We start from the raw sequence: 14,197 nt of genomic DNA on the forward strand, positions 1-14,197 counted from the left end.
AAAGAGAGGAAAGGAGAACACCTGGGGAGATGCGCAGTGTCCCCAGGGGGTACCCTGTGAGAAAGCCCCCAGCACCCTTCCCAGCACAGGATGGAACCACAGCTGCCTCAATGACCCCCCCACACCGTGACTCCCTTGCTGGGGTTACTGGCCCTGACTGGAATATGCTTAATTAGGTGCAAACGCTGCATGCAAAGCGGCTGCAGGGCCTTGTGAACATCTGCTGCCAGGCAATACTGGGGTACTGAAGCGGCCGTGATCTCCTGCTGGCCACCTTGTCCGAGCCATGGTGGGACCAGCACTGCCGGGGGGGGGGTCAGGGCAGTGCGCCCCTCCACCCACACTCACCACCCGCAGCCCCCCTCCCACGGGCTGGCAGAGCCACCCGGGGGCTGGCCATGTCAGTCACCCTTGGTAGCAGCAGGGACGGGGTCCCCTCTCCAGCCCCACACGTCCCCAGGAGCTTTCCAGGGCTCCTGCCCCCAGGATTGACGCAAGCAGCCCCCTCCCCACAGCCCCAGGGCTACTGCTGCATTACCCCGACCCGCACAGAGCGCCGCAGGGCTCGCGGTCACACCAAGCATATATTTTATTGAAAGACCAAGTGGATGACAAGGCAGTGAGGGGGGAACCTTTAACCAGGGTTTTGTACAAGTTACAGTTGCTCAGGACTCCTCTTGTTGGTTCGAGTTACGAGATAAATATCGGTACATAGAGCGGAGTGGAGGTATAGTCACTAAACTAGCACTGGTCGGATATACGGGGCCGGCAAGCAAAATAAATCACCAGGCACAGCAGTGAGGAGCAGGGGGGGCTGCGTGCCCGGTACCGGGAGCAGCGGCCACCCCAGCCCTGGGTCCTCCTCTCCTGGGGCAAATACATTCAGGCCAGGGGGGTTCCCACAGGGCCAGGAGCATCACCCCCCATGGCTGAGCGCCGCACATCCCAGCACCGGTCCCACTCCCCATGGCCAGGCAGGGTCCCCTGGGGGGACTGGCGTGGGGCAGGAGGCTTGGGGGGGGGGGGTGAAGGGGCAGGAGGGGCAGTGCCACACTCCTGAGGGCTGCAGCACTGGGGCTGGGGAGGCATTAGAAGGGGGGCACTGGGGTGTGGGGCTGCTCCTGGGGCCCTGCAGCTGGGGGGGAGCCCCTCCTGCAGCCCCCCCAGCTCTGTCTGCCTGGGGGCCCCATGAGGGTGCAAGGGCAGCACAGAGCTGGGTAGCAGATGCTGACCCTGGAACCTAAATCCTGCCCGTGCCCCCATCAGCCCCCCACAGCAAGCCCCCAGCCCCCTTCCCCTCCCCGTGCTGCCCTGCCCCCTCGGCACACATCAGCCCCCCCTGCTCTCCACTGGTGCCCCCACCCTGTGTGGCAGCGGCTGGCCCGGGTCACAGCTGAGAGCCCTGGGCCTGTGTCCCCACCTGGTTTGCTCATGCACGGGGGCAGCTTCTCGCCCAGCCCGGGGCATGGCCGTGCCACCCCCATGGCCAGGACGATGCCGGGCGCACCCCAGCCCCCCCCCCGTCACCCATGGCCGCGGCCTGGCCCCCAGCCCCCTGGGGAAGCAGTGAGGATGTGCAGTGAGTCCGTTGGGCATGGGTGGGAGCATGTGCAGAAGGGGCCAAGCCGGCTGGTTGTGGGGTCAGACAGAGTCTCTGGCCGTCTGTGGGGCTGGGGGGGGCGTGCGGAAGCTGGAGACACAGCGCCCTGCCCCCTTACTCCAGGTAAATGTCCTCTGTGGGGCAGGCGTACTCCAGGTGCTCCTGGTAATATTCCTGAAACGCTCGGCTGCAAAGCAAGGGCACAGCCAGGGGCAGCTCAGGGATGGGGCCAGGACCCAGCACCACCGCCCTCTGCACCCCCAGCCCCGCCACTCCCAGCCCCCGTCCCACCACCCCCAGCCCTCTCCCCATCCGTCCCCATCTTACCCGACGCACTCGGCAACGTGCCGCATGGATTCCTGCGAGACGAAGACGTGGCAGGCGAAGCGGCTCAGCACCGGGTGCTTAGTGATGAACCCGAAGTAGCTGCAGGGAGAGGGCACGGTGAGCGCGGGGGACCCCACTCTCACCCCAGGGGGGGCTCCTGCAGCGCAGGAGGGCTCCAAGGCGGGGACCCCAGGGCTGCCCCTGCTTGGCGGGGGAGTGCGGGGCTGGGAGCACCCAGGAGCAGCCCCGTGCACCCCGAGGTGCGGGAGCACGGGGTCTCACCAGCTGTTCCGGGGGTGGCATCCGCAGAAGGAGATGTTCTTCATCTGGAAGAAGTGGCTGCAGCGCTCAAACTGGAAGAGAAAACCCCGGCAGGGTGTGGGCACCCAGCGGGCTGGGGGACACGCACCGGGACCCCTTCCCACAGTGCCCCCGCACCTCCTCGTCACGGCCGTACTCGTTGACTGTCAGGATGAGCTTGATGCCCTGCAGCGTGATCTCCAGGTCGCAGCTGGCGGGCGGGCGCAAGTGCACTGTCAGCTTCCTGGTGGTGGCAATCTGGGGGCGTGGGGACGGGGCATCAGGGCGCGTGGTCCCAGTGGGCCCCCCAGCACAGACCCACGCCCCAGCCCCTGCTGAAAGCACCAAGGGGCCGGTGACCACGCAGCACCCACATCCTCTGCCCAAGCTGGGGAGGCAGCGAGACGCATCTCCTGAGCACAGCAGGGTCTCTGCGTGGGGAGGGGGGGCTGCATGGCGCTGCCGGCCCCCAAAGCTGCCTCACCTTCTGCATGGCTGCACAGAGGATGCCGTTACCCTGGTGGTACGGCACCTCCACCGAGCCCAGGAACTGTACGTTGAACCGCTCCACCCAGCACGGGTTCCTCTTCAGGCCTGAACAGGAGAGGAGTCGAGGAGACGGTGCCCAGGACCCCCGCAGCCTCCCGCTGCCCCCGCCAGCACCCCGTGCCGCCCACCGGAGGCACCCGCGGGGCTGGGAGCGCTTCCTACCGATGACGTCCCTGGCCTGGCCGACGACCTCGTGGGCGTAGAAGGCGGGGAAGATGCCCCTCTCCCCCGTCCGCATGTTGTAGCCCCGGTACCAGTAGTCGTCCTCCTCCAGCTCCACCAGGATGGGGTCGTCCACGTCCAGCTCCAGCTCGTCCTCGTGGCGAGGGATGAACCTGCGAGGAGGAAGGGAAGGAAGGAAGACGCATGCCTGGGGGGGGGGCCAGGGGGAGGCAGCAAGACCCCGAGACGCGCCCCATGGCCACAGCCGTGCCCTGCACCTGCAGAGCTGCCCCGAGACAGGAGAGGCCACGGGGAGCGGAGCTGGCGGCCGGGTTCACTGCTCACCTGAAGACGGCCCGGTGGGTCTGCTCCCGCTCCTCCCCATTCACCATGCAGGAGAACAGCCCGAAGGACTCTGTGCCTGGGGCAGAAGGAGGCGGCATCACCCTGGGGCCCCCCTGAGCCCCCAGCCCCGCGCCCCACGCAGCACCCCAGGGCAGAGGACCACCAGTGGCACCTCGCAGCCCTGCAGGGGGAAGCCCCCAGACGCTGGGAGCAGCCCCAGCACCCCGCGGCCGTGCAGTCCCTGCCCACCTCCAGGGCCCCGTGCTGTGCCATGCCGTGCTGGTGGCGTGCCCAGGTGGACAAGGCAGGACGGTGCCGGGCAGACAGCCTTGCCCCTGTACAAGGCAGCCCACGGCCGGAACAGCACGGCACGGTCACTTACTGGAGGAGCGGGAGGTGCTGTTGACAAAGACGTTGAGGAACTTCTTGGAGAACTGCAGGTCGGCCTCAGGGGACGAGTCCTCGGAGGAGCTGTGCGCGTCGGGGGCCGCCAGCCCATCCTCGAAGGCCGCCTCGTCCTCCAGGTCGCAGCGGTCGCAGGCGCGGAGCAGGTCGCTGTCATCGCTCAGCACCGAGGTGCAGCGCCGCAGGCTCACCAGCTCCAGCTGCGTGTGCTCGTCCACCACCAGCGTGTACTTCACCGAGTCGTAGGCCAGGGACTCGTCCAGCGCCCGCGGCTCCAGCGCCTCGGGGGCCGGCGGCAGCGGCAGCTCCCCGGGGAAGCCCCGTGGGTCCTCGGGGAAGGAGGAGCCCTTCAGGTAGGGCGCCTCGTCCTCGTCTGTGGAGTAGGCCATGGTGAAGCAGCGGTTGGTCTTGGCGGTGGAGACGTCCAGGGCAGGCGGGAAGGCGTCGGGGTCCTGCCCCAGGGGCTCTAACCGGACATCGTCAATCATGTCGTTGTCCTCCAGGATGCCTGAGTCCAGGTCCTTGTCGACGGCCCAGTCCTTGGTGCCAGCAGCCGGCTCCACCGTGGCACAGGGCTCGCCAGAGGTGGCCTCGGTGCCGGGAGAGCTGCGCGGCGGGCTGCGGGGTGGCCCCGTGCAGCAGCCAAAGGTGGCCAGGACCTCAGAGCCACCCAGCCTGTCGAGGGAGACGGGGCGCCCCGGGAAGACGGGTGCGATGGTGTCGTTAGTGGGGTTGCTCAGGAAGAGGAACGGGCCCGGGTCGTCTGCAGGTGGCTCCGGCGCCGTCTCCGTCCCGACGCCCAGGGAGTGCTCGTCCTCGGCGCGCTGCAGGGAGCTGCGCAGCGTCTCCATGTCCACCAGCTCGATGCTGCGCTGGGCACAGGGCAGGGTGGCCGGCTCCCCCTCACTCACCGGGGAGTCCCGCAAGCCAGGCTCCTCGTCCAGCGCCTCGCTCAGGATCTCGGGCTCCAGATCAGAGGCTGGGGAGATGGTGTCACAGAGCGAGTGGGTCTGCTGGAAGCACTCGTCCGGGCACTTGATGGGGTAGGAGCCCTCCGAGATCATCTTGTTGACGAGGTTGCTGAGCAGCCACGGTGAGTCCGAGTCCTCGCTCAGGTCAGGCTCCGACTCCGAGTCGGAGTCGTACTCGCTGTTGTCCTCATCGTCCGCCTCGGGCATGAGCTTGGGCCCCACGGGCAGGTAGAAGGAGCGCCGGATGCTCTCCAGGCTGTGGTCTGGGTCGATCTTCAGGTCCAAGGGGCTGGAGGTGGACACATCCGTCTGGTCCACGGGCGCAGAGGAGTCCTCGGGGTTCAGGCTGTCATAGTAGCCCTCCATCTTCAGCTCCGCCAGGCTCTCCCGCCTCACCATGCCGCTCTCCGGGAGCTCCCTGTCCAGGGTCTCCTCCTCCTCTTCCTTGCCCTTGTCCAGCAGCAGGGAGTCCTTGATGCCCATGACGCCGGGCGCCTCCAGCTCGGTCTCCAGCTCGGCCTCCGAGGCGGGGGAGCTGGCCTCCTCGATGGAGTTGGTAAGGTGGGAGGACCTGCCGCTGCTGCTGTCACTGCTCAGGTCAAGCTCCGTCTCCGAGATGGAGGAGATCATGTTGCTGACCAGGCGCCCAGCAGCGAAGGCCGCCTCGATCTCCCCCTCCACGTCCGAGTCGGAGCCAGGCGAGCTGAGGTCCTCGCTGTGCCGGCTGCAGGGCAAGAAGGGCTTGGAGGTCCTGCTGGTGAGGTCGGCCTCGATGCCGGGGTCCGAGGAGGGCGAGGTGGTCTCCGAGGAGCCCGAGGGGCGCCCGCGCACGCTGGCCGCCCGGCTGGGCAGGGGGCCCTCCCCGTCGGAGCTGAGCTGCTCCGCCGGCCCCTTGGGGCACGCGTGGGGGCCTGGCAGCCGGGACCCCGGCCCCTCGCTGCGCTGGGCACAGGCCCTGGCCGCCAGCTCCTCCGGGGGCAACGGGGCACCGCACTGCTCACGGGGGGCCACAGGGGACCCTGGGCTCCCGGCCCCCGCGCCATCCCCCTCGCTGGGCACCTGACTCTCCCGGCCACCGGCCGCCTGCTGCTTTAGCGGGGCGCAGCGGCCGTCCGGAGCCGCGGGCTGCCGGGCCCCGGGGGTCTGGGGCTGCGAGCCCGCGTCGGAGCCGGCGGGCATGCGAGCAGGAGCGGCCAGCCCTGTTGGAGAGAGAGACGGTTCAGGGGGCAGCTGGCAGAGGTGAGATGGGGAATGTGGTGGTCTGAGCGCAGAGGAGATGATATTCATATTATAATCTTCCCCGGCTCGCTCGGGCGATGGGTTACCATGTGCCAGAGACTCGTGGCTGTTGCCTTGCGAGTCAAAGAGGGAAGGCTGCGGCGGGGTGGGGGCCTGCCCTGTCCCCCCGGGGCTCGGCCCCAGCCCCTTCTGGCTTTCCAGGCAGGGTCCGTCTTGAATGCAGGCGTGGGGAGACGAGTGTCCTGCGGAGCAAGAGCACAGCACTCAGGTCAGCTCCCCACAACGCAGCCGGTCCCTCCCGCACCTTGGGATGGGGAGGGGGTGCCGAGGTGCACCCATACCCATACCCGCCTGTGCCTGCTCCCCAGCCCCATGGGGTGAGGACCCTTCTGCCCAGGACCCCTGGAGGCCCCAGCTCCGCACACGGTGCTGGATGAGCCCCCAGCCTGGACTGGACACGCCTGGGAGGCTTCCGGCACAAAGGCCCAAACACCCCCTTGGCTTTGGCAGAAGGGGAACGAGGTCTGGGGCAGCCCCACTGCAGCACCAGGTCCCGGGACACCCACGCAGGACCCTGCCCCACAGTCCTGTGCTCACCGGTGTGCGAGGAAGAGGAGGAGGAGGAGGAGTGGAGAAGGGCATCCTGCCACGTGGTACGGTGCGCGGGAGGCGGGTAGCTGCCGTTGTTGTTCAGGGAGTCCTGCGGGGAGAGCAGAGCCGGGCACATCTGGGGACGGGGCGGTCGGCAGGGTACGGGAGGGAGAGGGGACACAGCGGGGGCCGCGCCGGAGCCGGGCTGCGGACGTGTGCTGGCACCAAACGTGACCAGGCCGGCAGGGGACATCCCACTGCGGTGCTGCCTTGTGCAGGTCTGGCCGCTGCCGCCACCGTGGGCACCCCACGGTCAGGTCCCACCCGTGGCACCCCATGGCACGGCCTGGCAGCAGCTGGGACACGTGCCTGGGACTGATCCGGACTAGAGCCGTGACATCCCCAGAACGGGGACCCAGGGGACCGGCACTTTCCCAGGACAGTGCCCAGCAGGGGACGCGGTGACACAGGTGCTGTCCCCAGGGGAAACCCATTACACGGCCCCACAAGCCCTGTCCCCCCATGAACTGCACGACCCGTGGCGAGAGGGTCCCTCGAAGGGACACCAGCCCCGGGGGGGGGGGGGACGGGAGCCAGCAGGGCTGGGGCTGCCCGCCCAGCGCGGCGGCAGCTGCGGATTAGGGCCGGCGGGCAGCGATAATCCAGCCGAGCCAGGAGATTAGCAAGCGGGGCTGGCACAACGTGCGGCGGGGCACGCAGTGCCACAAATGGGGGCTGCGGGGCCGGGGGGGCTGCGGGGCTGGGGAAGGGGCAGGGACTGGGACCAGCACCACATGGGCTGCACCGTGCACCCCAGGGATGGGGTGCTGGGGGGCTCCACAGCACCAGGCTCTGCACTGGCCCCAGCAGGCAAAACGCGACGGAGCCGGGATTAGCCGGGATTTGCACCCCGGGCATGCCGACGGGGCCGGATCCAGTCCCCCTCATGCCCCGAGGGACAACGGATCAGGGTCATCGATCGGTGCGACCGGGCGTTGTGCATCCCCCGCGGCACAGAGGGGCGGCAGGGCTCTGCCCTGACCCAACACCGGCCCCCGGCCCCCCGCCGGGGAGCAGAGCCCACCCCAAGGGGCCAGGAGCCCCCAGCGCCATGGCAACGCTGCCGGATGCAGGCAGCACCGCGCCGGCTGCCCACGCACTGCGGCGGCGCGGCAGCTCCGGCAGCGCTGTGGCAGCACCGCAGGCGCGTGCGCACGGGGACACAGGGACACGGGGACACCCCCACAGCACCACGCACAGGGCCCTCCTCGCCCCCTGCCACACGGAGAGCCCCGGGGGACGCAGCGTGCACACGCACACCGATGCACACCCATGCACACGCACCCCTGGCCATGTGGTGCCGTGGTGCCAGCAGCCACAGCACCTCTCACCGTTGCCCCACGGAGACGTGCCGGACCCCGAGCTCACCCCAGAGCCCTGCACATGGGGACAGGCCCCTGAGCCCTGCACCGGGGGCACGCAGGGACCCCATGGTGCCGGCAGCCGCCGCACAGACCCAGCCCCGGTGCCCCCAGCTCGGCCCCACCACTGCAGAGCTAGAGCCCTCCTTGCACTTCTCTGCCCCCCCTGTGCTTACCAGGCCCCGTAGCCCCCAGCTGGGCACGCAGCCCTCACCCCATCCTCCCTGCCTCTGTGGAACCCCCAGAGACCCCCCACACGCAGGCCCCAGGAGCACAGACCCCAGGGTAGGGGCTGACCCCGCTCCCAACCCTGACCCTCACCTGGGTGCCCGGTGCCGTCAGGTTGAGCGTGGTGGGCCGGTGCTTCTGCGTCTCCTCCAGGGCAGGCGAGGGGATAGGCGAGGCTGAAGGGGACGGTGGAGCTTCCAGCTCGTTGCCCTCCTCCTCCTCCTCTTCTTCCTCCTCTTCCTCATTGTCGTCAATCATCTCAAACTCCTGGAAGTCATCCTGGAAGGTGCAGACGGGGTGCGGCTGCTCGCTGCGCTCCAGCACCAGGCAGTCCTGGGGGGAGCAGCACGGGGTTAGCAGCCAGGCCGGTGGTGCCGGACCCCACCATGGCCCTGCTGCCAGGCCCACGCCTCACCCTGCGGCTCGGGGCCAGCATCGCCTCCTGCCCATGCCCCAGAGGGCCTCCAAGCAGAGGGACCTGCTCTGTGCTGGGGACCAGGGTGCCCCTGGCTCTGCAGCAGCCTGCCCGCCCCCCCTGCCTGTGTCCCTGTCCCGTGTCCCCCAGCCTGGCCATCCTGGTGCCTGGGGCAGTGCTGGGGAAGAGCTGAGTAAGCCGGAGCCACGTGAGAGCAGCCACGGGCTCAGCACCGGGCTGGCTGCTGAGCCATCACTGTTCCTGCGGCTGCCCCGCGGGGCCTGGCCGGAGGTGGTGGGGACCCAGAGCTCAGCCCCACCGGGGGATGCCCGGGCTCCGAATCCACCTCCCCCGACAGCCCCTGCCTGGGGCAAGCTTTATGGGGCTCCCCCTCCCCGCATCTCCCCAAGCCCTGCCGCAGCCGCCTTGGCACACGTGGCTCGTGCACCTTCTCGTAGTGGTCCGAGTCATAGTTCAGCCCGATCCCGCAGTCATCCGTGATCTCCGACAGGTCCTCGTCATCGAATTCCTCCAGGCTGATGTCCTGGGGGGGCCTGGGAGAGGAGCAGGGGACATCAGGGCTGTGGACATCTCTCGGCTGCACGTGGGGAAATGCCGCCTGCTTCCCCCTGGCACCACGAGGTCCCGGCAAGCCGCGTGGCACCACAGGGACATGAGGGCACAGTGCCACCATCACCCCGGGTCTCCAGCACGGCAGCAGTGGCCGAGGTGCCGCAGCATGTTTTGGGAGCAGAGACATTGGTGCCACGGAGCAGGGCAGGCACAGACAGGAGCAGACACAGCCACGCCGTAGCCCCTCTGCCCCGGCGGCGCAGTGGAGGGACCCAGGGTGGCGGCCGCAATTCCCCGAGGTGGGCTCATGCCCCGAGGCAGCCATGGCCGGAGCAGCTCCGCTCAGGACCCCGCACTGCAGCCTGCAGACCTGCCCCACTGGCGAGGCCGGAGGCGATGGGGAGGGCAGCAGCCACAGCAGAGCCCAGCACGGGCTCAGCTCGGGGACCTCCCTGCCGAGCTCGGCACTGAGCATCCCCAGGTTACCGCTGGCCTTTAGCCAAGGCGATGGGAGCCCCGCGTGGCACGAGGCCCCGCAGCCTCCCCGAGGCCCTGCAGTTTGGGGGTGCCCCAGCTGCCCCAGGAGAGGCAATGCGGTGCCTCCATGCACTGTCTGCTCCCGGCCCCAGGAGTGGCAGCACCCCCAGGCCCACCTGTGTGACGCCAGTACCCAAGGGGCCCCTGCGCCCCCCTGGGCAAGCACCCACGGGAGCCTCCCCCGGACCCATCCCTGCAGAACACCCCGAGGGCACCCACGGGAGGCTCCACAAGCCCTGGGCAGGCAGCAAGCCCATGGCAGCAACCGGCCCCACGCAACCCCCACCACACCGCAGGCAGCGAGCCTCCCAGCCTCCCGCCCCACCTCGGTCCGAAAACAGCGCACGTGACGGCGGCCAGGCCGCTGGCATCACCGCATTTCGGGTGACCCGAGCTGCGTTGCTGCTTTCACACCTTTGGGGGCCTGCGTTTGACCCGAGCCAGGATTTGTGCAGCTCCTGCCCAGCTCCAAGGACGGGGCTGGCACGCGCCAGGCTGCTGCCCCCAGCCCAGCGCTCCCCGCTCGCCTGCCCGTCAGCGCGGTGCTCGCGGTCCAGCGGGCAAGCCGAGGGCTGCCCTGCTGCCTACCGAGATACTGAGGTAAGGCTGGTCAAAAAAAATTAAAGCAAGCCATTTCCCTGTCGGGAAGAGGGTGTCATGGAAACCAAAATTTTCTGCAGGGAGAAAAAAAAAAAAAAATATTACTCTTGGCAGGATTTTCTGCCGGGAAAACGTAAACCAATCGCCGCTGGTCGGTACTGAACCAGGGAAGGGCTGCAGTGCCCGGGGCTGTGGCTGGGACCCCCCCTCCTGCACCCCGGGAGCCTGGGGAACGCCGTGGGCACCCACGGCCCGGCCAGGCAGGGGCACAGCAGCGTCCCCAGCTGGAGCTGCACACCCCGGGGTGCCCTGCTCCAGCCCAGCACCGGACCCCTGTCCCAGCTGGCCCCTGCCATCTTTTCTCACCCCCATCACAGCCTGGCCATGGACAACCAAAGCCAAACATTGTTCCTGGGTTGCTTTCCCTGCCTTTGACTTCTATTTTTGCCCTTAACTCCCATTTCCAAGCTCCCCTCTCCACCACGGATGCCGGGAGCTTACTCCAATTTTACTGAGAAAAAGATTTTCCCCTAATCACATAATTCCCAGAAGTAGGCCATTAAGACAACGTCAAATATCCTCCGATCGGCGGTGAAATCATCAGTCGGCGGTGGAAGTGGCAGCACCAGCCCACGGGGTGAGGGGCTGGGACCGGCCCCAGGCCCCGGCCCCCAGCGGTGGCACAGCCCCGGGGGCTGCGGGGGCAGAGCCCAGCTGCCAGCCCCAGGGACGGCCGCGGCCACGAGTCCTGGCACGGAAACGTGCCGGCATCCCCTGGGTCCCCAGCTGGGGGAACCAACGCCGCTATCAGCCCCCATCCCCAGCCGAGAGGACGCACACCCTGGCCATGGGCTGGCACAGCACGGCATGGCACAGCACGGCATGGCACAGCACCGCGGTGCTCTGCCCAACAGGCAGCTCCGGTCACGAGCTACGGCCACAACAAACCACAGCCGGAGCTCCGGGGCCACCGCAGGCGGCCACAGTGGGACCGGAGCTGCAGCACTGCCCCAGGGACACCCGGACTCTGGCCCCTCGGCCAACGGGGAGTGTCACCAGCACAGGGACGCAGCAGCGGGTGCCTCAGACGCGCTGGTGATGAGCAGACGGCGGCCAGGGAGGTGGCACCGGGTGGGCAGCACCCAAAGGAGGGTCCAGAGCCAAGGCAGAGCCGGTGGCTCCAGGGGGGCAGAGCTCACCCCAGCCCCATGCGTGGAGAGAGGGCTCCAGGAGGTGGCAGAAGGCAGCAGGACACCGGACCTCGCAGCGGGACACCACCAGCACCGCGACTGCGCACCTTTGGGCTGCACTGCCACCCACGCCGAGCTGACCTCGCTAGGCTGGGCCGGGCTGGGCCAGGCGGCAGTGGGGAGCAGGGGGGATGCAGCAGGGGAGGGCTGGGCCCCAAAGGGGTCCCTGACATCAGCCCCTGGGGTGCACGGGGCACGGGCACACATCAGCACGCAGCCAGGAGCCGGCATGTCTGCGCTGGGAGCTGCCGTGGGCCGGGCTTTCTGTGGAGGGAGTGACCAACAACCAGGCCAAGGGAAGATTGAATTTCCTCGTTATTTTCAGCTCAGCTCCCTGGACAGTTCTCCTTGGACCTGGATACGTTGCAACGGCTTCTCCTGCAGGGAAGGGCTAGGGACCGTGACCCGCAGCCCGCGGCCCAATGCTGTGCCTGCAGGTCCTTGGGCCAGTGGTGCACAGTAAGGTCGGGGCTGACCCCCCGGGGAGCCCAGCACCAGCCCCGCATCCCCCACCCCAACACAGGAGCAGCCACAGGATGCAAGAGCCACCTCGCAGCCCCCTCCCCTGCCCAGGACCCGCCACGTGCCCGTAGTGCTGACCCCTCCCCACCACATCGCCTTCACCTGCCTCTCCTTCGCCTCCCTCCAGAGGAAGCCCCAACTCAGTGCCCCGCGGCGAAGCCCTTTGCTGGCAACAGGCACGACCTGGACCCAGCCCCCTCAGGCCCCCCGAGCCGGCCACCAGCTCCATCACGGTACCCACACACCGGGGCTGCCCCCGTGGGCCTCATCCCCACACAGGGCCAGGCAGCCTGGGGACGGGGCTGGTCCTCGTTGCACTGCACTCAGCACCCGATCCTGCCCGGGCAGCGCCGGGGCCTCGAAGGCTGCAGGAGCCAGCGATGGGCCATGGCGCGGGGAACGGCGGCTGTGGCCAAATCGGGAGCCAGACTGCTGGCTCCTGGGGGAGCACAGGGGTGGGGGGGATGCGGAAAGCAGTGTGTTTCCGTGTTTCTGTGTTTCCGTCTGGCACGAGGAGAGGTTTTCGCCCCGGGGGCGGCTCGTGCGGCACCACCTGGGATGAGCCGCAGCTGCGGGTGGGGAGGGATCGGAGGGTGGTAGCAGGAGGACGCCGCGGTCTGCACCGCTCCTGGGGGGCTCACAGCCCTGGAGAGGAGCTGGCCCGGGTGGGCTGGGGCCCTGCGGCCTCCCCTGACCCTCCTGGCCCAGGCCTCGGCTGCAAGGAGGAGGCCATGGAGCTGCTGGGGGCCGTGGAGCTGCTGGCGGCCAGCACCGATCCCCACGCAGCAGGGGCCTGGGGGCTACACGGGGAGCACCAGGAGGGGCCATGGCCAGGCAGAAAGCCCGGCCAGGCCCCCAGAGCATCGCCAGGGCCCAGGTGCCAGGCAGGAGGCAGAAGGAGCGGGACGGGCGCTGCAGGGAGAGGCCGGATCCTCCCCGCCCTGCACCACCGCAACCGGGGCCTCTCCCGGGGTCCCCGTGCTGCGAGACCTGGGGAGGGGATAGGGGGGCCAGGCCCACCGGGGGGGGGGGACGACACCTGTCCTGCATCCCCTCTGAGCCCCCCACCCGTGAACCTCCGCACCCCCAGGGCCTCCCCCGTGCCCCCCACCATCTCCCCGACCCCTCCCCATCCCGGAGCCCTGTGCCGAGCCGGCGGGTCCCGCACCCAGACCCCGCACCCCCCCGCGCCCCCCGGGGACCCCAGCCCAGACTGCGCCCCGCAGTGGGTCCCCAAGGTCAGCCGAGGTGCTGGGGGTGGAAAGGAGCGGCCCTGCGCCCACCCCGCGCTGCGAGGCTCCGTCCATCGGCACAGCCCCGGACCCCCCCCGGACCCCCGGGGGTGCCCCCCGAGCGCGGCCCCTCCCCGGCGGCGCCCGCGTCTGACCCCGGGGGTGCGGAGCCGCCTGGGCGGGGGGGGCTCGGACGGGGGGCGGGGGGGCTGAGCCCCAGCCCAGGACCCCGCCGGGCTCCGGGGCCCCCCCCGCCGGCTGCAGCGGGACAGACAAAGGCACGGGCCGGGACCGGGGCTCTGCCCCTGTGGGCCGGGGGTTGGGGGGGGGGACGACCGGGAAGAGAGGGGGGACGGGACCGGGGAGTGGTGGGGGGGGAACCGGGGGGAGCCCTCCGGGCTCTGCGCAGCCCAGCCCAAGGTGAAGGGCGGCTCCGGCCCCCCCGCGCCACCCCCGGTCTCGGCCCCGCACCGGCGATGCGCGGGGAAGGGCAGGGTTGGGGGTGGGGAGGGCAGGGAAGGGAAGGGCAAGGTGGGGAAGGGCAGGGCGGGAGAGGGCAGCCCCCTCCCCCCCCCGCGGCCCCCGCCCCGGCGCAGCTCACCTGCAGCCCGGCGGGGACAGCGAGTGGAAGGTGGAGAGCGAGAACATCTCGGCGCGATCCGCCATCTTCTCCCGGCCGGGGCTGCGCCGGACTGCGGTGTGCGGGGGGGGGCGGGGGGGGCCGGGCGGGGCGGGGGAGGGGCGGGGGGAGGGGACGGGGAGGGGAGGGGGCGGGGGGGGGAGGGGCTGGGGAGCAGGGGGCAGCGGGGGGGCAGCAGGGGGGTGGTGGGGAGGGGCAGGGAGGGCAGGAAAGGGGGGTGGGGAGGGGCCGGGGGGCTCCCCACGGGGGGAGGAGGGGGCAGGAGGGCGGTGGGGAGGGAGCGGGGGGGC

The 14,197-nt window shown here is 69.8% G+C and overlaps 1 protein-coding gene across 2 annotated transcripts; it reads right to left on the minus strand.

The window, feature by feature from the left end:
- Positions 1-571: 571 nt before the first annotated feature.
- Positions 572-13,972, minus strand: MAPK8IP2 (mitogen-activated protein kinase 8 interacting protein 2). Of its 2 annotated transcripts, XM_040544656.1 has the most exons (13): positions 13,869-13,972; positions 9,002-9,107; positions 8,232-8,471; positions 6,496-6,598; positions 5,985-6,140; positions 3,666-5,858; positions 3,284-3,359; positions 2,939-3,111; positions 2,712-2,821; positions 2,366-2,485; positions 2,210-2,280; positions 1,928-2,026; positions 572-1,787 (listed from the first exon to the last, which is right to left on the minus strand). In XM_040544656.1, the coding sequence occupies exons 1-13, from the start codon at positions 13,931-13,933 to the stop codon at positions 1,715-1,717; spliced, it is 3,585 nt and encodes a 1,194-aa protein (XP_040400590.1). In that variant the 5' UTR covers positions 13,934-13,972; the 3' UTR covers positions 572-1,714. The 2 variants fall into 2 exon arrangements, with proteins under 2 accessions (XP_040400590.1, XP_040400580.1); XM_040544646.1 differs by having other exon boundaries at positions 3,666-6,140.
- Between the last annotated feature and the right edge of the window lie 225 nt (positions 13,973-14,197).

Source organism: Cygnus olor, chromosome 1 (assembly GCF_009769625.2).
Source record: "Cygnus olor isolate bCygOlo1 chromosome 1, bCygOlo1.pri.v2, whole genome shotgun sequence".
In the NCBI taxonomy this organism is placed as follows: Eukaryota; Metazoa; Chordata; class Aves; order Anseriformes; family Anatidae; genus Cygnus; species Cygnus olor.